General features: G+C 46.6%; 1 protein-coding gene across 3 annotated transcripts; it reads right to left on the reverse strand.

Annotated features, from left to right (window-relative positions):
- Positions 1-23: 23 nt before the first annotated feature.
- Positions 24-21522, reverse strand: LOC116352991 (85/88 kDa calcium-independent phospholipase A2-like). 3 transcript variants are annotated; one of them, XM_031817893.1, is made up of 19 exons: positions 21395-21522; positions 19937-20160; positions 19254-19466; positions 17448-17628; positions 15438-15625; positions 14902-14998; positions 13512-13694; positions 12000-12108; positions 9941-10063; positions 7347-7437; positions 6596-6759; positions 6179-6329; positions 5733-5869; positions 5257-5328; positions 4914-5068; positions 4764-4815; positions 3947-4062; positions 3612-3685; positions 24-1613 (listed from the first exon to the last, which is right to left on the reverse strand). In XM_031817893.1, the coding sequence occupies exons 2-19, from the start codon at positions 20149-20151 to the stop codon at positions 1466-1468; spliced, it is 2469 nt and encodes an 822-aa protein (XP_031673753.1). In that variant the 5' UTR covers positions 20152-20160; positions 21395-21522; the 3' UTR covers positions 24-1465. The 3 variants fall into 3 exon arrangements, with proteins under 3 accessions (XP_031673753.1, XP_031673755.1, XP_031673754.1); XM_031817895.1 differs by lacking the exon at positions 9941-10063; XM_031817894.1 differs by lacking the exon at positions 5257-5328.
- Between the last annotated feature and the right edge of the window lie 1492 nt (positions 21523-23014).

Consider the following 23014-nt stretch of genomic DNA (forward strand, 5'->3'; position numbering starts at 1 on the left):
AATTACACAATAAAAATCAATGATTCAGTTCCATAGGTTACTATTTTATTCATATATCCACTTCATCATCAATAATAAAGCCGATAAACAACCGTACATAGGATAGTCATACAAACAAGTGGTGGAGTTCAGTTAAAAACTGAAAGTCTTGAGTCTGAATACCATCCTATTCACGAGGTAGACTTACTTTTGACCAGGGCGCCATTTCAGACACAGACAAACAGTGCAGATAGATAGTATCACAACCCATTGAGATGAGTTAAGACAGCAAGAAGGCAGATATGATAGGACAAAAGTAGTTACAAGAGATCGATCCGGGTTGTATTCATTAGTGCACACCGTAGCAAATCATAGTAGAACATGTTGCAACGAAAACAAGAGTTTCTTATTGAACAGGTTCAGAATGGCCCGCCAGCCCTCCCATTAAGGCATCGTTGACTTGAATAGGGATGTCGGTTTGAGGGATTATGGGTGTAGTATGTGGTAATAATGATGCAAAACAGTGATTCACATCATTTACATGGCTGCATTTGTTTTATTGAATGTAAATCTGATTATTTGAAGGATTTGCATTAGCACAATAAATAAATACAACGTCAGGATGTCAAGAAGAGGTCAACTGTACAAACTGTAATCCTCTATTTCTTATCTTTTTCCAGTAAAAATGTTTCTGATCTTTATTTTTTATATAATTTGTAACTGTGTCCGTCTCAGGACTGTTGTGCAGAGCTGAATCTTCCTTTCCCCAGGTTTTAGACTGACTTATTGAAAGAGAAGAAACGTCACTCTTCTTTTATCTCCCTCTGTGTGTCTCTCTCTACCTCTTCCCCTCTCTGTGTGTCTCTCTCTACCTCTTCCCCTCTCTGTGTGTCTCTCTCTACCTCTTCCCCTCTCTGTGTGTCTCTCTCCCTCTTCCCCTCTCTGTGTGTCTCTCTCTCCCTCTTCCCCTCTCTGTGTGTCTCTCTCTCCCTCTTCCCCTCTCTGTGTGTCTCTCTCTCCCTCTTCCCCTCTCTGTGTGTCTCTCTCTCCCTCTTCCCCTCTCTGTGTGTCTCTCTCTCCCTCTTCCCCTCTGTGTGTGTCTCTCTCTACCTCTTCCCCTCTGTGTGTGTCTCTCTCTACCTCTTCCCCTCTGTGTGTGTGTGTGTGTGTGTGTGTGTCTACCTCTCTGACAAACCATCAGGTGATGGACATTTGCTCTGAGCTTTTTCAAGTACATTTTTCATCTACACAATGATTACAACCCAATAGAAAATTAGTTTCTACTGAACAAAATTGGTAGGTAGGTATTGGTAGGTCACTCCCTGTTTCCTTCCATTTGCTTCTGTTGACGAAACATTTTGCCACAGAATCGGCGTAATGAACAAACCCCTGTAGTGCCAGTAGTTGTATGATGTCCCTCTGTTCGTAGAGGTACATCTGGGATTCCCATAGCATGCTCCCATTCCTGCCTCTGCCTCTCCTCTCCTCAGTAGCCGTTGAGTAGTTGCTGTGCCAGGAGTTGGACGTTCTCCCTCTGTTCGTAGAGGTACATCTGGGTCTCCCACAGCATGTCCACCAGCACGGCGTCACTCACCTCATCCAGCATCACCTCCTGGGAGAGCTGGGGGCTCAGTCTGGGGGGGATGGGAGGAGAGAGCAGGCTAGTTCAACAGTTCACCTGACAAGACTGAATTCAAACACTGGACTTCATGTGCATTTTACATTTACTGTTCCTCTCGCTGCATTTGTTGACTTCGAAAACTGAAAATACTCCGGATACATTCAGTAACATAAGAATATTCCTGGAAAACGTGGGGGAGGTGCAACAGAAGACACAAAACAATGACAAGAGTTTCAGTGAGGACCAACTGGTGTCTCCAAGAGGAGACACCTCTCCAGTGTGAGAACAGTTTCAACTATAAGGTGTGGTTTGGAGCTCTCCTAGCTGTGCCGTTGAGGAACCTGATCAAACACACTTGTAGTTGATTTGTTTGGAACACAACCCTGCAATTACACAATTACTGTTGACGTTCACACAATCCCAAAACAGGTCCGTTATAAATTGCAATTTGTGTCAGGCGGGCATCATGTGAAAGCTTGTTCCATTGCCAACATGTAAAATAGGATCTTACAGGGTTTCACAAGGCAAACAGATTGTAACGTAGGTGCCCATAGAAAGGAGTCCTGAGTGCATTCAGGTGCGTGTGCCGCGCCAACACAAACAAACACAGGCTGCTTGTGTTCAGAACAACCCAGGGTATGACGCCATGTCATCTTGGAACTGAACAACAAACCGTGATCATAAAAACGCTGACACCTTAAATGACATAATGATTTGGAGATGCGAAGTGCACATTTACACTCACAGGTATCTGCCTGCTTGTATGACATTTATTACAATCCTCAAGGGCTCCATCTTTCAAAATATATCCAGTCATCTTCATTCACAGCGGTTCCCCTCAACAAGACAAAACATTTGCAAAAGTCGCCTCACTAGCGGGAGGGATGGGGGCAGATTGTTGCTGCGCGTGGTGCTGAAGATCAGAACATCTGTCAGTCAAACCCACACAGAGCTGTGAAACAGACCCTGAGCTCTGACCTCATGTATATCATGTCACTGTACAGCCACTAAGTTCCAATTTAGGTGCTTATTAGAGCCCAAATCTACCATTTCAACACGTTTATGGGTATGAGTGCAAAGGGTTAAAACGTTCCATTTCCAATGTACAACAGAGACACAGTGAACATAACATTAAGAACACCTTCCTAATATTGAGTTGTACCCCTTTTTACCCTCAGAACAGCCTCGTCAGGACATGGACTCTACAAGGTGTTGAAAGCGTTCCAAAGGGATTCTGGCCCATGTTGACTCCAATGCTTCCCACAGTTGTGTCAAGTTGGCTGGATGTCCTTTGGGTGGTGGCCCATTCTTGATACACACGGGAAACTGTTGAGCGTGAAAAACCCAGCAGCGTTGTAGTTCTTGACTCAAACCCAGTGCACCTGGCCCCTAATATTGTACCCTGTTCAAAGACACTTAAATCGTTTGTATTGTCCGTTCACCCTCTGAATGGCACACATACACAACCCATGTCTCAAAGATTAAACATCCTTCTTTAACCCGTCTCCTCCCCTTCACCTTTAACCCGTCTCCTCCCCTTCACCTTTAACCCGTCTCCTCCCCTTCACCTTTAACCCGTCTCCTCCCCTTCATCTACACTGATTGAAGTGGATTTAACAAGTGACATCAATAAGGGATTATAGCTTTAACCTGGATTCACCTGGTCAGTCTACATCATGGAAAGAGCAGGTGTTCCTAATGTGTTGTCCACTCCATGTATATGAATGGGATTCAATGTGCAATATGACCAGTAGTATCAGTATGACGAGGTTAGTGTCAGACTGACCTGTGGTAGACAGTATCAGTATGATGAGGTTAGTGTCAGACTGACCTGTGGTAGACAGTATCAGTATGATGAGGTTAATGTCAGACTGACCTGTGGTAGACAGTATCAGTATGATGAGGTTAGTGTCAGACTGACCTGTGGTAGACAGTATCAGTATGATGAGGTTAGTGTCAGACTGACCTGTGGTAGACAGTATCAGTATGATGAGGTTAGTGTCAGACTGACCTGTGGTAGACAGTATCAGTCATCTCACACCAGGACCGGGCCCTGTCCACAGCACAACCATCAGAGTCTGTACACTGACAGACAGAAGGAGGGAGAGAGAGAGAGAGACAGAGGAGATCAGTGTGTTGCAGATGAGTAATAACACAGGGACCTCTTCATACAGGGACCACTAGGACATTGGTTTCAGAGCGGAAATGTTGAATGAAAATGTGAAGAATTTTAAAATGTGAATTACTATCAGCAATTAGTGTCACCTACAATTCACTAATTCAAACATTTAACTATGCAGGATAAAGGGTCACTCAATAAATCAACCAATCGTTAAACCAACTCACGCAGTCCACCAGCATCTTGCCCAGCTCCTTGGCGCCTACAAAGCTCTTGGCCAGTTCCAGAGGGTTGGAGGGTCTGAACACATCTACAGAGTTCACCACTACCTGGGGAGGCTTACCTGTCCCAATATAATAATATACACATCCATATGATCTCTACATATTATAATATACCAATATAAAGCTCTACCTGTCCTAATAAATATAATACACATCCATATGATCTCTACATATAATATACCTATATAAAGCTCTACCTGTCCCAATAAATATAATATACACATCCATATGATCTCTACATATTATAATATACCAATATAAAGCTCTACCTGTCCTAATAAATATAATACACATCCATATGATCTCTACATATTATAATATACCAATATAAAGCTCTACCTGTCCTAATAAATATAATACACATCCATATGATCTCTACATATTATAATATACCAATATAAAGCTCTACCTGTCCTAATAAATATAATACACATCCATATGATCTCTACATATTATAATATACCAATATAAAGCTCTACCTGTCCTAATAAATATAATACACATCCATATGATCTCTACATATTATAATATACCAATATAAAGCTCTACCTGTCCCAATAAATATAATACACATCCATATGATCTCTACATATTATAATATACCAATATAAAGCTCTACCTGTCCTAATAAATATAATACACATCCATATGATCTCTACATATTATAATATACCAATATAAAGCTCTACCTGTCCTAATAAATATAATACACATCCATATGATCTTTACATATTGTAATATACCTATATAAAGCTCTTACCTGTCCCTAAAGAAACCACCACACCTAGACGCTGCACCTCGTGGCCACGCCCCTACATTCAAATTAAAGAGAGAGAGAGAGAGACAGAGATGTTAAACAGACGAGTCAGTACAAAAATAACATTTCAGATGAAACTTCTTAGAGTCAAACCTCTGCTTTCAGGGATTTGTTGTATTGGTGGATCTCAGTCATGGCATCCAGTGTCGGGTTATTGGCCAGCAACCCTCCGTCCAGAAACCGCCCCATTGGTCGGAAGTAGGTGGGGGCGGCGCCACTGGAACGGGCAGCTCTCCACACGACCTGCTCTGATAGGCCAAGAAGGTTGGGGCTAAGCATCAAGTCAACCAATCAATCAGACAAAATCATGATTGATGATGAAAAAAGTTCAAGTGAAATTGGTGAGGTGTGAGAGCAGATTCACCAAGCATCTTCACTGTGACCCTTTCACCTCCTCTCAGAGACACACACACAGAGCCATAACAAACACACACACCTTGGTCGGTCACCTTCCTATGTTTTTTAGCAGGTTCCTGAGTGTATCCAACTATCAACACATCCTCCCATCCTGAAACAACAACAACAACACACACTCATACCACCACCAGATGGAAACACAGCTGGCCCTGACACACACACTCCAAACACAGACACTCAGACCGATGATTATCAATCAAATGTTTTTATAAAGCCCTTTCTACATCAGCAGATGTCACAACGTGCTGTACAGAAACACAGCCTAAAACCCCAAACAGCAAGATGCAGATGTAGAAGTACGGTGGCTAGGAAGAACTCCTTAGAAAGGCAGGAACCTAGGAAGAAACCTAGAGAGGAACCAGACACTGAGGGGTCAGTCCTCTTCTGGCTGTGCCGGTTGCAGATAACAGTACATAGCCATTATCACTTCACACACACTGAGGTAGAACACAAACACAGCCAGCCCCCCCCCCCCCCACACACACACTCTGTTACCTTGTGGTATGGTGAGGGGAAGGAAGGTGGCTGTGCCAGCGTAGGGGCGCTCTCTGGGCAGGGAGGGGGGGTCATAGTTCCTAAAGAGATGGAGCTCTCCTGGATGTCTGTCTGCCAGCACACTGGTTACCATCACCCTGTGGAGAGAGACAGAGAAACACAGAAACACACACAGAGAGACAGAGAAACACACACACACACACAGAGAGACAGAAACACAGAGACAGAGAAAAACATACAGAGGGACAGAGAAATACACAGAGAGAGAGAAACACACAGAGAAACACACACACAGACAATATTAGAGAGAAAGGAAACCTCAGGATGAGAGAAAACGTACATTCAGAGACAATGAAAATACAATTGAAACTAATGAAATAGTGTTAGTATTACAGCAGCCCCCTGAATTGACCAATCAGACAAAGCCAGAGTGTTGCCATGGTTACCTGGGGTGCCGTACGTCTGTCATCATGGTGTTCTCACCGAACTCTTTCTTCAGGAAGTCCTCCAGGGGGGCCGACTCGTAGGGTCGCGACCCCTTGAACACCTGCTCCTTCATACGGAAGTAGAGGCATCGCAGATACTCCATATCCTTACCTGGGGGGGAGAAAGAAAAAGAGAGAGAGAGAGATTTACTCCATATCCTTACCTGGAAAGGTACGACTGCATCTCATAAACAAACACTTTCAATGTGGAAAGGGTCTACGGTTCAAGGCTGCTCTTTAAGAAGTTAGGGAAAACTTTGTATGAAGAAAACAATCCATTAAAACTATTGAGGACCACATCAACTATATAAAACACATACATAACACCATATGAGTTTCTCTGCACACAGACACTCATAATACACAGTAACATCTCACCATGGACGATAGCCAGGGCCAGTATGCCCCCTGTGCTGGTCCCAGAAACCCAGTCAAAGAGTTCCTTGATGGGCCTGCCTGCCTCTTTCTCCAGGGAGATTAACAACTGGATCAGAACCAAGCCTTTAATGCCCCCTCCATCCAGACACAGCAGTCTGTCTATCCTAGAGGAGAGAGGAGACCATTAGAGTGACTCTTACACAGCAGTCTGTCTATCCTAGAGGAGACCATTAGTGACTCTTACACAGCAGTCTGTCTATCCTAGAGGAGAGAGGAGACCATTAGTGACTCTTACACAGCAGTCTGTCTATCCTAGAGGAGAGAGAGGAGACCATTAGAGTGACTCTTACACAGCAGTCTGTCTATCCTAGAGAGAGGAGACCATTAGTGACTCTTACACAGCAGTCTGTCTATCCTAGAGGAGAGAGAGGAGACCATTAGAGTGACTCTTACACAGCAGTCTGTCTATCCTAGAGGAGACCATTAGTGACTCTTACACAGCAGTCTGTCTATCTATCCTAGAGGAGAGAGGAGACCATTAGAGTGACTCTTACACAGCAGGAGAAAGAGGAACAAGCCATTCAGACAATATATAAAGTCATTTGTCTATATTGTACACTTGACTATTCATTCAAACTGGTGTTATAATTAATCAACCAATCAAAGAATCACACAGATCAGCAGTACGTTGAATTAAGAAAAAAAACTGATACATTTCTAAATAACCAAAATAAAATACACAGAAACGTACTTCCTGCTTCCTGTTTTGAACCCGTCCACTTCCTCCCGACCGCGACTCATCGCACCCACCGCCGCCGCAACGTGCATGATGTCCTCGAACCCTGTCGGCCAATCACAGACAAGGACCCAGGTCTAATCAACCAATAGGAGCGCAGAGTGGAATGGAAGAGAGGGACAGAGAGAAGGGGAGGAGCCTGGGGGGGAAAGTAGTGAGAGAAGTGGGAAGAGAGAAGAGAGGGACAGAGAGAAGGGGAGGAGCCTGGGGGGGAAAGGAGTGAGAGAAGAGAGGGGAGAAGTAACAGCATAACTCAAAATGCAGGGAGAGAACAGAGGGATGAATACAAACAGAGCGATAGCAGAGCGAAGGATGAATTAAAAACAAAGCAGATTAATGTTCGAAGGGACTGACGAAGTAAGGGAGGAAAAATAAAAAAAAGTGAGAAAGAGCGAAATAAAGAAAAGGAGAAAGTCTTCAAAAAGGGGAAGACCATAAGGTAAGGAGGATCACGATGCCGGAGAGAGGGAGAGAGAGAGAGGAGGGTCATAGAAGAGAGAGAGAGAGGGAGGGTCATAGAAGAGAGAGAGAGAGGGTCATAGAAGAGAGAGAGAGAGAGGGTCATAGAAGAGAGAGAGAGAGGGAGGGTCATAGAAGAGAGAGGGAGGGTCATAGAAGAGAGAGAGAGAGAGGGTCATAGAAGAGAGAGAGAGAGGGAGGTTCATAGAAGAGAGAGAGAGAGGGAGGTTCATAGAAGAGAGAGAGAGAGAGAGGGAGGTTCTGGGGGTCATAGAAGAGAGAGAGAGAGAGAGAGGTTCTGGGGGTCATAGAAGAGAGAGAGAGAGAGAGAGGTTCTGGGGGTCATAGAAGAGAGAGAGAGAGAGGGAGGTTCTGGGGGTCATAGAAGAGAGAGAGAGAGAGGGAGGTTCTGGGGGTCATAGAAGAGAGAGAGAGAGAGGGAGGTTCTGGGGGTCATAGAAGAGAGAGAGAGGGAGGTTCTGGGGGTCATAGAAGAGAGAGAGAGGGAGGTTCTGGGGGTCATAGAAGAGAGAGAGAGGGAGGTTCTGGGGGTCATAGAAGAGAGAGAGAGGGAGGTTCTGGGGGTCATAGAAGAGAGAGAGAGGGAGGTTCTGGGGGTCATAGAAGAGAGAGAGAGGGAGGTTCTGGGGGTCATAGAAGAGAGAGAGAGGGAGGTTCTGGGGGTCATAGAAGAGAGAGAGGGGGGTTCTGGGGGTCATAGAAGAGAGAGGGGGGTTCTGGGGGTCATAGAAGAGAGAGGGGGGTTCTGGGGGTCATAGAAGAGAGAGGGAGGTTCTGGGGGTATTGGGGGTCATAGAAGAGAGAGGGAGGTTCTGGGGGTATTGGGGGTCATAGAAGAGAGAGGGAGGTTCTGGGGTTGGGGGTCATAGAAGAGGGAGGTTCTGGGGGTATTGGGGTTGGGGGTCAGAGAAGAGAGAGGGAGGTTCTGGGGTTGGGGGTCATAGAAGAGAGAGGGAGGTTCTGGGGTTGGGGGTCATAGAAGAGAGAGGGAGGTTCTGGGGGTATTGGGGTTGGGGGTCAGAGAAGAGAGAGGGAGGTTCTGGGGGTATTGGGGTTGGGGGTCATAGAAGAGAGAGGGAGGTTCTGGGGGTATTGGGGTTGGGGGTCATAGAAGAGAGAGGGAGGTTCTGGGGGTATTGGGGTTGGGGGTCAGAGAAGAGAGAGGGAGGTTCTGGGGGTATTGGGGTTGGGGGTCATAGAAGAGAGAGGGAGGTTCTGGGGTTGGGGGTCATAGAAGAGAGAGGGAGGTTCTGGGGTTGGGGGTCATAGAAGAGAGAGGGAGGTTCTGGGGGTATTGGGGTTGGGGGTCATAGAAGAGAGAGGGAGGTTCTGGGGGTATTGGGGTTGGGGGTCAGAGAAGAGAGAGGGAGGTTCTGGGGTTGGGGGTCATAGAAGAGAGAGGGAGGTTCTGGGGGTATTGGGGTTGGGGGTCAGAGAAGAGAGAGGGAGGTTCTGGGGTTGGGGGTCATAGAAGAGAGAGGGAGGTTCTGGGGGTATTGGGGGTCATAGAAGAGAGAGGGAGGTTCTGGGGGTATTGGGGGTCATAGAAGAGAGAGGGAGGTTCTGGGGTTGGGGGTCATAGAAGAGAGAGGGAGGTTCTGGGGGTATTGGGGTTGGGGGTCAGAGAAGAGAGAGGGAGGTTCTGGGGTTATTGGGGTTGGGGGTCATAGAAGAGAGGAGGTTCTGGGGTTATTGGGGTTGGGGGTCATAGAAGAGAGAAGGAGGGTGGTTCTGGGGGTTATTGGGGTTGGGGGTCAGAGAAGAGAGAAGGAGGGTGGTTCTGGGGGTATTGGGGTTGGGGGTCAGAAGAGAGAAGGAGGGTGGTTCTGGGGTATTGGGGTCAGCTGGTGAAAGATTAAATGGTATCAGGGCCTGTATTCATAAAGCATCTCAGAGTAGGAGTGCTGATCTAAGATCAGATCCCCTCTATCAAACTCATTATGATCAGAACGGCAAAAACTGATCCTAGCACTCCTACTCTGAAATGCTTGATACATACTGTATGTCCCCAGGAGGAGAAGGGTCAGAGAGACATTTGGGGATTGAGGATGAGGGGGGGGGGGCTTTACCTATGCCTGGTGACGAAGCAGCCTTCTTGGGGGGAGGATGGGAGTTGAGGGGGGAGGAGGGTGGGGCACACCGCTGTACCCCTACACTACACAGCATGTCCAGTAGCACCTTTCTGTTGGAGCCTTCAGTCAATCAACACACCAAGCCACGGGGTTAGAGACATGCACACACAATGACAGGCAGGAAGGATGGAGAGAGAGAGGAGAGAGAGGAGAGAGGAGAGGAGAGAAAGAGAGGGGGGGGGGGGGTGAAGGGATGGAGAGTGAGAGAAAGAGGTAGATAGGTGGAGGTTGAGAGAGAGAGAGTGTGAAAGAGTGGGAAGAGAGCAAAATTAACTTTAGCAAAGCATTATTCAATTTCACAAACAGTCAGTTACAGCGAAAGACAGTTGGAGAGACAGGAGTGGTCAAACAGATCATACAGACATTCACACTGACACACATGCAGATTGGAACAACACGCATAGTTTCCATAGAAAGACATATGTAACATGTATTCTTTTGTATTGAGACATTATCAATCAATAAAAACTATATAAATGTATTACCATGGAAACCACAACAGAGCGGTTGATTGACATGGACAATAACTTCAAAATTAACACCAGGCGACAGGTTTGATAGGACGCAGCTAACTTTCAATACGACCTGCTAGCTAAAATCCCTGCTTGCTCACGTTAGTTAGCTTGTTTCAATTTTGACTTGCAAGCTAACGTTAGCTAGCTAGCATTCGAGGGCTGACGTACATTGTGTAATGTAAAAATAAATGAAGGATCCAACTATGTTGGTAATTTGTCTCATGTCTCACTACTGCAGTATGCTACTGATTGTCCGTGTGCTAGCTAAGAGCAACAAACCCACACAGGCTAAACGTGAAAGCATCCAGCACTGATTAGCTTTCATTAGCTATATTAATGCTATAAACCCCTGATACTGTTCTGAAATAACATTATATATTTCTTTGATTGTATATACATAGTCTTAGCAAGCTCTTTGATAGCAAGCTAAGCTTTTTCAGCTATAATGTGCATCTACCTCGCTAGCTTTACAAACGTTAGCTTAGCTAGCAACCCGTCTCAGGCTGCTGGCTTCCTAAGTGACAGCGGCTGACAAATCAAGTGTTGGTGGAAAAAAACCAGGAAATAGTCATTCCCAGAAAGTCCCCCGTAATTTGACCCACCCTCGAGCGAAAGGCCTATGATAATTTCAGCACATTTCAAACAGCTGATTACTCAATGTAATCGAGGCAAAGAGCAGAGTTCAAGTGATCAATGAATACAATACACTGTAGTTAATGTCATATTAATGTTCACACAGCCTTAACACATACATGCTATATCATCCACAATAACACATGCTTTTGAATTCATTAATATCCACATCAACGTGAGATTGTTGTTGTGTTAGGATTCATTCATCTGCTGGCTTGTGACATCATCGCTTTATAAAAGGCAGCAAGGAACTAACTCTCCTCTACCTTTCTCATTAATCCACCCACCCATTCATTCCTTCCTTCTGCTCACTCTATCCCTCCACCCACCCACCCATTCATTCATTCATTCCTTCCCTTTGCTCACTCTATCCCTCCACCCACCCACCCATTCATTAATTCCTTCCCTTTGCTCACTCTATCCCTCCACCCACCCATTCATTCATTCCTTCCCTTTGCTCACTATCCCTCCACCCACCCACCCATTCATTCCTTCCTTCCTTCTGCTCACTCTATCCCTCCACCCACCCACCCATTCATTAATTCCTTCCCTTTGCTCACTCTATCCCTCCACCCACCCATTCATTCATTCCTTCCCTTTGCTCACTATCCCTCTACCCACCCACCCATTCATTCATTCCTTCCTTCGCTCACTATCCCTCCACCCACCCACCCATTCCTTCCTTCCCTTTGCTCACTTTATCCCTCCATCCACCTACTCTATTCCCTTCCCTCTTGACCCCTCCCCCCAATCCCTCTCACCTTTACTAGTGCGTGATGCTTTGAGTCCGGGTGTCTCACCCTCCCCCATCCTCCTTTTCCCTCCCTCCTCTCTTTCTTCCCGCTCACCTTTACTAGTGCGTGCTGCTATCAACCCGGGAGTCTCTCCCAGGTCATTGTGTATCTCCACGTCGGCTCCAAACACGATCAGAGCCTTGATCAGTTCCATGTGGTCCATCTGTAAGTAGCGAAACAGCAGGGGTCAGAGAGTAAAGGTCATGAACGGGACTATGTAGTGTCCAAATTCTAACCCTAGACCGCACCCCTAATCATTCCCGTCTAACCCTAGACCGCACCCCTAATCATTCCCGTCTAACCCTAGACCGCACCCCTAATCATTCCCGTCTAACCCTAGACCGTACCCCTAATCATTCCCATCTAACCCTAGACCGTACCCCTAATCATTCCCGTCTAACCCTAGAAGTACCCCTAATCATTCCCGTCTAACCCTAGAAGTACCCCTAATCATTCCCGTCTAACCCTAGAAGTACCCCTAATCATTTGTCATATTGTTGAGAGGATTCATATGTTTGAGATAAAGAGGAAGATTACCGAAGCATTAAACTCCCACTGAGTGCAACAAACACATCCTCCCTACCTTCATAGCCCGAGGCAGGGCCGTGTTTCCTCTCTGTGTGTGACACACACACACACACACACACACACCACACCCTCCCTACCTTCATAGCCAGAAGCAGGGCCGTGTTTCCTCTCTGTGTGTGACACACACACACACCCTCCCTACCTTCATAGCCAGGGAAAGGACATGTTTCCTCTCTGTGTGACACACACACACCACACCCTCCCTACCTTCATAGCCAGAAGCAGGGCCGTGTTTCCTCTCTGTGTATGACACACACACACACCCTCCCTACCTTCATAGCCAGAGGCAGGGCCGTGTTTCCTCTCTGTGTGTGACACACACACACACACACACACCCTCCCTACCTTCATAGCCAGAAGCAGGGCCGTGTTTCCTCTCTGTGTATGACACACACACACACCCTCCCTACCTTCATAGCCAGAGGCAGGGCCGTGTTTCCTCTCTGTGTGTGACACACACACACACACACACACACACACACACACACACCCTCCCTACCTTCATAGCCAGGGAAAGGACATGTTTCCTCTCTGTGTGACACACACACACTCCCTACCTTCATAGCCAGGGCCGTGTTTCCCCTCTTTGACACACACACACACTCCCTACCTTCATAGCCAGGGAAAGGACATGTTTCCTCTCTGTGTGACACACACACACTCCCTACCTTCATAGCCAGGGCCGTGTTTCCCCTCTTTGACACACACACACTCCCTACCTTCATAGCCAGGGAAAGGACATGTTTCCTCTCTGTGTGTGACACACACCACACACACACACATCCTCCCTACCTTCATAGTCCGAGGCAGGGCCGTGTTTCCTCTCTGTGTGTGACACACACCACACATCCTCCCTACCTTCATAGCCCGAGGCAGGGCCATGTTTCCTCTCTGTGTGTGACACACACACACACCCCACACATACCCTCCCTACCTTCATAGCCAGGGCCGTGTTTCCCCTCTGACACACACACACACCTTCATAGCCAGATGCAGGGCTGTGTTCCCATCCTGACCCTTGAGGTTGGGTTCCCCCCCGTGTGTGAGCAGCACCATGGATGCATCGAAGCGCCCCCTCTTGGTCAGGACGTGCAGTGCACTCTCCCCTGTCTTACTGAGGTAGTTCACCAAGCAACCTCGTTCCAGCAGCGTACGACACATCTAGAGGAGGGAGGGGAATGGGTAGAGAAAGGGGGGAGAAGTAGAGGGGGAGGGAGGGAAAGCATGATAGCCATGTTTAACACAGACTTTAAATAATATCTGTTTGACCATAACTTGATACATAGAAACAAGTAGGTACTTCAGGTTTCAGTACGTTTAACTAGCAACAACATGTTGTCCCCCACAGAATGATGCAGCGCCCCCTTGGCCCACTCAGTGTAGTTTTGTCAAACGTTGGATCTCCACAGCGAGATGCATTCACCCAAGTATCCGGTTTCTCATGAGGAGAAGCATATACAGTACAACGTGTCAGGACTGGAGCTCAACGGGACAGGAGAAATGCTTGTTCAAAGTTTCTCAGTTCAGCTGATTACTATAGCGCCCCCTTCAGGCCAATCAGTGTAGTTTCGCAAATGCCGTATCTCCATGGCAAGACGCATCATTCACCAGAGTTTCGTAAAAAATGTCAAATAAATCAGGCGAGTGGTGTCTGAGATATGGCGTGTGACTAACGTACGTACCAGGGTTTCCGTTAGGAAAGAGACCCAGTAGGGCGTCCACCCACAATGCTCAGAGTGACAGAAATCACATCTAGATGATGGTAATTGATCGTAAGATAACGAGCAGCCAATACAACGTCATGTAAAACACTAGGATGACTTTCTAACATGACTAATGTGGCTTTGGCTTCTGGACAACGAAAAAACGTTGAAAACCAATACAACAGGAGAGAAACGCTAGTTTCAATGAGGAAGACTTTATAACAGAACTGCTTCCATGCCTCATAATATGAAGTAAAACGTTCAGGTTTCAAACAATGAAGTATATGTTTTCAAAATGCATACTGCATCCAGCTCATTGTAAAGTGGTGGGTGACACGTTGATAGCCTGCCTACTGTTTCCTATGCACTGGAACGGCGATTGGGAAGTGCATTTCAATTACCAATTGAGATGTAATTTTTTTTTAGCATTTCTTTACACATTTAGGCAAATTTAACTATAGACAATTTGTCATCCAAAACATTTATTTATCGTTTTTACATCGGCCAAATGTCGGTAAATGGAAACCCTGGTAAGCATGTTAGTAGGTACGAACGGACAGATCCAAAGTTCCTCCGATATTATCATGGAGGGGCAATTCAAATATTTATCACAACTCATTTTGGGTGAAAAAGTACAAGTGTCATTGTAAAGTGTTCCCCTCTACCTCTGCAGTCTTGCACCAGTGTAGGGGGGTTCCTCCATAGACAGCATCTTCTACCTGTAGCTGACCTGGGTCTGCATCCAGGACAGCCTCAGCACAACTAGAGGGAGGGAGAGAGAGGGGGAGGGAGAGAGAGAGGGATCGAAAGCAAGAGAGGAGAGCGCAGGAGAGGAGGGAGAGCGCAGGAGAGGAGGGAGAGCGCAGGAGAGGAGGGAGAGCGCAGGAGAGGAGGGAGAGCGCAGGAGAGGAGGGAAAGAGCAGGAGAGGAGGAAAAGAGCGAGAGAGGAGGAAAAGAGCGAGAGAGGAGTAAGAGGGGTAGAAAGAAGAGTGAGAGAATTGTAAACAATGTAGTGGAATCTTGTTTGACCTATCCAGCGCCTTCACATCTGCAAACACTGTGGGGAAAACAGGCTAGGGGGTAGATTTGGGACGGGGCAATCTCCTCTCACCACCAATAAGTGTTCTCCATTCTCCCTTAGCTAATGAAAGAGCCAATCAACATTCATCACCATTCCCTCTTTGCCAATCAGTGCCCTCACCTCTTCTCACTGTACTTCATGGCGGCGTGGATTGGGTAGCCACTGCTCCCAATGATGTCACAGCGGGCTCCTCCCCCCAGGAGTGCGTTCACGGCCTCCACCCTCCCAAGGCGACAAGAAACATGGAGGGGCGTCTCCCCCGCCCCGTTCAGCTCATTCACCCCCGCACACATCCTACTGCACAGCGCCTAGAGGAGAGAGACCAAAAGCAGACACATTTTAATTAGGGACCTTGCAGTAATTTCGACATTTTAAGGCCATCAATATATGTTTTTAACTTGAAAAGGTGAATAAACATTGCATGTTTAACTGCGAGTGAGATCGTGACTATTCCCTCCCAAATGTGTATTGAAACCCCAGGCTAAAGCCCCAGGCTAAAGCCCCAGGCTGAAGCCCCAGATCTTGTGGCTAGAAAGTCTTGTGGCTAGACTGAATGCAGGGAACAGACAGCGTTGTGTCCTAACAGCTATAGAGAGGTGACCCAGAGTCCTCAGTCTGACCTGTATAACAGCAGCCGGGTCCTGTCCCTGTCCTGACAGTTCTGGGCCCCCGGCCACAGCAGAGTATCTGGGACACACGGATCGGAGACACCGAGAGCCCTAATACTTCAACACTGCAAAGCAGGGTTGCATTCAATAGCAATCAAACAGAAGAAGACAAGCAGGGACCTCGCTGAATCTGTCCAATGAGAAACTCTTTTTTGCTTCAGTGTGGACTAATGAGTACCACCCAGCACTGGACTAAAAGAACTAGCAGAGCCCTGCCTTGCCTTCGCAGGAGTGTCAATGTCCCCTTTCTGAGACTGGATACCTGTGACTGGCACAACCCCCCCCACTGCCTGGTTGATGTTAGCCTGCCATTAACCTGTTGTAGCAGGCATGAGACAAACGCCTGAGCGGAGTTCACACATTTTCAGTAGAAAGAGGAAGTTAGGTTGAAAATAGCTGTATCCCTGGAAACCGGAAAATCAGGTTGTTGGCAACTCCACTCAGGCCAGCCTGCCCTATTCCCATGTAATACAGTGTCTATGACTGTCATATTGGTATAGGTACAAACTGGAACTTGTTACAGTGCATGGGACCTCTTTGTACACACATACACACACTTGAGTCCTGTTTGACAGCACAGTGCATGGGTGTCTTACTGAGTATACCAAACATTAGGAACACCTTCCTAATATTGAGTTACCCACCCCAATTGACACAAACCAGTGTGCCTGGCAACTAACATACCCAGTTAAATATTTTGTCTTGCCCATTCATCCTCTGAATGAGAAACATACACAATCCATGTCTCAATTGTCTCAAGGCTTCAACATCCTTCTTTAACCTGTCTCCTCCCCTTCATCTACACTGATTGAAGTGAATTTAACAAGTGACATCAACGAGGGATCATAGGCTGACCAGGTGAAAGCCATGTCATGGAAAGAGAAGGTGTTCTTAATGTTGTGGATAATCACTGTGGACGTGTTTAACTAGTAAACAAACAATTTCACCAACTGGGGACATTTTGTTAGTCCCCACGAGGTCAAATGCTAATCTAGGGTGTTTAGGGTTAAGGTTAGAATAAGTGTTAGAATTACATTAAGGGTTAGGGTTAAGGTTAGGGTAAGAGTACGGGTTAGGGTAAGAGTACGGGTTAGGTTTAGTGTTAGAATTACGTTAAGGGTTAGGGTAAGAGTACAGGTTAGGTTTAGGGTTAAGGTTAGGGTAAGAGTACGGGTTAGGGTAAGAGTACGGGTTAGGGTAAGAGTACGGGTTAGGTTTAGGGTTAAGGTTAGGGTAAGAGTACGGGTTAGTGTAAGAGTACGGGTTAGGGTAAGAGTACGGGTTAGGTTTAGGGTTAAGGTTAGGGTAAGAGTACGGGTTAGGTTTAGGGTTAAGGTTAGGGTAAGAGTACGGGTTAGGTTTACACCGGATTTTGAATTGGACTGAAATGTGTGTCCCCACAAGATTAGCTGTACACGACTCTCTGTATGTATGTATGTGTGTGTGTGTGTGTGTGTGTCACCTGTATAATAGTAGCAGAGTCCTGCTTGGCGGCACAATGCATTGGCGTCTCCCCGTTCTTGTCTTTGATGTCGGTGCGAGCCTGGCACTCCTCCAGCAGCTCTCTGACACACGCCACTTCCCCCCGCTCACACGCCAGGTGTAATGGGGTCTGACCAGCACCGTCCCTGGCGTTGATCTGGCTGGAGAGGGTGAGGAGGAGTGTGAAGCATCAGTATGATTAGGGAGAGAGGAGAGGGTGAGGAGGAGTGTGAAGCATCAGTATGATTAGGGAGAGAGGAGAGGGTGAGGAGGAGTGTGAAGCATCAGTATGATTAGGGAGAGAGGAGAGGGTGAGGAGGAGTGTGAAGCATCAGTATGATTAGGGAGAGAGGAGAGGGTGAGGAGGAGTGTGAAGCATCAGTATGATTAGGGAGAGAGGGTGAGGAGGAGTGTGAAGCATCAGTATGATTAGGGAGAGAGGGTGAGGAGGAGTGTGAAGCATCAGTATGATTAGGGAGAGAGGGTGAGGAGGAGTGTGAAGCATCAGTATGATTAGGGAGAGAGGGTGAGGAGGAGTGTGAAGCATCAGTATGATTAGGGAGAGAGGGTGAGGAGGAGTGTGAAGCATCAGTATGATTAGGGAGAGAGGGTGAGGAGGAGTGTGAAGCATCAGTATGATTAGGGAGAGAGGGTGAGGAGGAGTGTGAAGCATCAGTATGATTAGGGAGAGAGGGTGAGGAGGAGTGTGAAGCATCAGTATGATTAGGGAGAGAGGGTGAGGAGGAGTGTGAAGCATCAGTATGATTAGGGAGAGAGGGTGAGGAGGAGTGTGAAGCATCAGTATGATTAGGGAGAGAGGGTGAGGAGGAGTGTGAAGCATCAGTATGATTAGGGAGAGAGGGTGAGGAGGAGTGTGAAGCATCAGTATGATTAGGGAGAGAGGAGAGGGTGAGGAGGAGTGTGAAGCATCAGTATGATTAGGGAGAGAGGAGAGGGTGAGGAGGAGTGTGAAGCATCAGTATGATTAGGGAGAGAGGAGAGGGTGAGGAGGAGTGTGAAGCATCAGTATGATTAGGGAGAGAGGAGAGGGTGAGGAGGAGTGTGAAGCATCAGTATGATTAGGGAGAGAGGAGAGGGTGAGGAGGAGTGTGAAGCATCAGTATGATTAGGGAGAGAGGAGAGGGTGAGGAGGAGTGTGAAGCATCAGTATGATTAGGGAGAGAGGAGAGGGTGAGGAGGAGTGTGAAGCATCAGTATGATTAGGGAGAGAGGAGAGGGTGAGGAGGAGTGTGAAGCATCAGTATGATTAGGGAGAGAGGAAGGGAGGGAGACCATCGCTCATTTTAAAAATCAACATATTCCCTATTGCTCAAGCCACAATATCGGTTAACCCAGAACTAAAGTCTCATGTAAATTGGTCAGCTGTTCGATTAAGTTCTGGGTCCATACGTGTTGAGGAAAAAAAACGAGGAGCTCCACCTGCTCTCTCTCTCTGCAGGTTACGGGCTGAATGTCCCGTCCCCTTCTGAAATCTGAAATGCTAAACACCTGTTAAATCGTAATTTGTCCAAATAACCAGTGACGAAAACCCCAAACACCAGACCTACTGCTGCTAGTTATCTCACCCATCACATTCCTTCCTGACAGATTCTACAGTAGCAGTTCTGTTGACGCAGATCTGTCCGAGGGATTACTCACACCCTATTGCTTTACAGCAACTCTTTGGTAACATGCTTATAACCACTCATTACATGCTTATAACCACTCATTACATGCTTATAACCACTCATTTTTACATGCTTATAGCCACACTTTACAACCTCACCTCTGGACGTGGTTGTGCTTCAGGCATTCCCTCAGGCCCGTATCCACGGCGATGTGAGCTGAGCTCCAGTCAGCGTGACTACGGAGGCAGTCTACTATTGGCTGGACTGCCTCTGGCTTGGGGAGGGGGAGGGTCTCGTAGAAGGGACGAAGCTTGAGGGCGTACTGGGGGAACCAGTTCATGGCATCCTCCTCGGAGTTGACCTGAAACAACCTAGGAGAAAGGAGGTGGAGATGTCAACCAAAGATCAGCTGACCCCTGACCAAAGATTGTCCATTATACTGGCAAGATAGAAGATCAACAGTGGAAATATATGTCCTCAAAGATGGAATGCAGGCGTGAGGAGGCGAGATCAGGTGGGACCATTCTAGCCAATGAGAAGGCAGATACGCATGTAAACAACAGGAGATTGAGATAGATAGAGGACTCATCTTTGTATCAGTGACATTATGGCATCTGTGACAGCCTCAATGGTGTTGCCCAGGCTATCTCCATTTTAAAGCAGACAATTTTCTTCTTCATTGGCTGATTGCTCCGAACTGATAGGAATCCCCACCCAGTTGACTACTTAAAAATGTTTTTTTTCAAGGTCTCTCCACCTCCATCCTCCTCTCCCTCCATCACACTCTCCTCCTGTCTTCTTCTGTCCTCTCCCATCCCACTCTCTCTGCCCCCCAACCCACCTCAAGGCGACTGTGGGCGTATCAGGGCACGTGAGCAGGCAGTCCCAACTCTGACAAGGGTTGTTCTTGTACAGAACCATGCGTCCCTCCTCCTTCAGCTTGACTTTCCCCCCTCCGCTGTACTCTGACAGTGGTACTTCCCTGACGCGGTAGGGGTTGGAGAAGAGGTTGGAGACGGCGGACACAGTCTCCATGACTCCCCTTAGAAACTGCATGGTGGTGGCCTGGGTACAGAGAGGAGAGAGAAAGGAAGGAACAGGCTCTGTCTCATTTCATTCTTCCACAATACCTCACATTCTCTCATTCTCTCTGTTTGCTTCCTTCTCAAAACCCATTGGAGTAGAAGGTTTGAGGGGAGGGTCCTTGGACCTCCTCCTCCAATACAGTTGAGAGTTAGGCCTAGGCGAGGAGATAGGATGCAAGGATGCAAGGAATCAAGCAGGGACAAATAGGGGATGATAAGAGTGCAGACAGGGATGGAAATCAGCAAGACGTATTGTGTGATTCCTCACAAAAATAGAGACCAATTCTTCTATGGATTACATTTTGTGAAAATCCCCAAAATCATGGTCTGTCTTGGTTCTAGTTGAGAGGAATCACTCCTACTGCAAACAGTCAAGATATGAATCTGTGTACAAAGGTCATAATTATGTTTACCTGACCTGATATCTTCTCTCTGGTCTATGAACAACAACAGTGATGCAATCAGACTTGGGTTCAAATACTATTTGAAATCTTTCAAATACTTTGAGCATTCACTTCAGCGTGTCTGTAATGCCAACCCCAAATGGGTGGGTTTTACACATCTGGGACTATTCTGTTGGTTCCATTTCACCAGACAAGCTCAATTGAACACAGGTAAATTAATCAAAATGTATTTAAAATAGTATTTGAACCCAGCCCAGCATTTGGTCCCCACCCACTCCCTTGTGAGACAACCATGCCCCAACTGCATAACTAAGCAGCATTATGTGCTTAGCTTGACTAAAGACAACAGAGGAGAGGAGAGGAGGAGAGGAGGAGAGGGAGAGGGGAGGAGAGGAGAGGAGAGAAGAGGAGAGGGGAGGGACAATCAAAAACTGAAAGCAAGTTTATTTCAAAACTGCCACAGCTTGTGGAGTCAATGTGGAATTGCTTTGCCTTTAGTCCATTGCAAACCTCTTGAATGATAAGACATTGTCTGGCTCCTTATTCAACGTGAACAAGCGGTGCCATTCATGCAATTCACGAGTCCTGCCAGTTAAAGCGTATGACTCTCTCAGTCCAGTCTCCGAATCAGTTCGGCACACATAAAATAGCTAGCTTCGCTTAGCGACCGATACAGTCACGGGCAGAATTGCGAAAGAGAACTGACACTGAATGAATATTCTTTCAATTGGAAACAAACGCATTTGTTTCATTGTACTCTTATCTACGATAATCGGTTTAGTTTAGGAAAGAGTTGATCATAAACCTTACCTGATTACTGCGACTCCTCTCCACCAGTGACTGACGACTTTTGATGGGACATCAACTACCGGCTGGCGTTCAACCAACCTTGCTGCAAAGCTTGATTGATGTGAGCTGCACCAATCAGTGAACACGCATTGGAAGGCGTTGCCTACACCAATTTTAGAAAACCAATAAATTAGAGGAGGGGGCACAGCGCATAGACTGAATGTGTGTCGGACGAAGCCGCCTACCACAGACTTTTTCATTCACACTCTAAATGGTTAATTAGAGGATTTAGAGAGAACATATGACCCTGGATCTGTGTACAGGGGCGTCACAGATTGAAGCAGTTTTTTTGGTAGACATAATAGAATATTCTAGTTTATTGTTCTCCAGGTACATTTTCTGCACTTCTCAAATCGAGTTTTATTAGTGACATGTTTCAAAAACAACAGATGTAGACTAACGGTTAAATGGTTACTTATGGAACCTTTCCAACGATGCAAAAAAATATTGAGAAATAACAGAACATTTGAAAAATAATAACATGAGGAATAAATACACAATGAGTAACGATATCTTGGCTATATACACGGTGTACCAATACCGAGTCAATGTGCTGGGGTACAAGGTAATTGAGGTAGATATGTACATATACAGTGGGGCAAAAAAGTATTTAGTCAGCCACCAATTGTGCAAGTTCTCCCACTTAAAAAGATGAGAGAGGCCTGTAATTTTCATCATAGGTACACTTCAACTAAAAAAAATCATGAAAAATCCTACAATGTGATTTTTTCTTCTTTTTTTTCTAATTTTGTCTGTCTGAAGTGTACCTATGATGAAAATTACAGGCCTCTCTCATCTTTTTAAGTGGGAGAACTTGCACAATTGGTGGCTGACTAAATACTTTTTTGCCCCACTGTAGGTAGGGATAAAGTGACTAGGCAACAGGATAGATAATAAGCAGTAACAGCAGCGTATGTGATCAGTCAAAAGAGTGCAAAAAGGGTCAATGCCGAGAGTCGGAGTAGCTATTGCTTAATTATTTCACTAACTATTTAGCAGTCTTATTAAGGCTTGGGGGGTAGAAGCTGTTCAGGGTCCTGTTGGTTCAAGACTTGGTGCATCGGTACCGCCTGCCATGCAGTAGCAGAGAAGAGTCTATATGACTGGGTAGATGGAGTCTTTGACAATTCTGGATGGCAGGGAGCTCGGCCCCAGTGATGTACAGGGTCGTCCGCACTATCCTCTGTAGCACCTTGTGGTCAAATGCCATGCAGTAGCCTTACAAAGTGGTGATGCAGCCAGTCAAGACGCTCTCAATGTTTTAGTGGTATAACTTTTTGAGGATCAGAGGGTCCATGTCGAATCTTCTCAGCCTCCTGAGGGGGATGACGCGTTGTCGTGCCCTCTTCACGACTGTGTTGGTTTCTGTGGACCATTATAATTCCTTTGTGATGTGGACACCAAGGAACTTGAAGCTCTCGACCTGGTCCACTACAGCCCCGTCGATGTGGATGGGGGCGTGCTCGGCCCTCCGTTTCCTGTAGTCCACGATCAGTTCCTTTATCTTCCTGACTTTGATGGAGAGATTGTTGTCCTGGTACCACACTGCCAGGTCTCTGACCTCCTCCCCGTTGGCTGTCT

This window comes from Oncorhynchus kisutch, unplaced genomic scaffold, assembly GCF_002021735.2.
Source record: "Oncorhynchus kisutch isolate 150728-3 unplaced genomic scaffold, Okis_V2 scaffold1183, whole genome shotgun sequence".
NCBI classification, from domain to species: domain Eukaryota; kingdom Metazoa; phylum Chordata; class Actinopteri; order Salmoniformes; family Salmonidae; genus Oncorhynchus; species Oncorhynchus kisutch.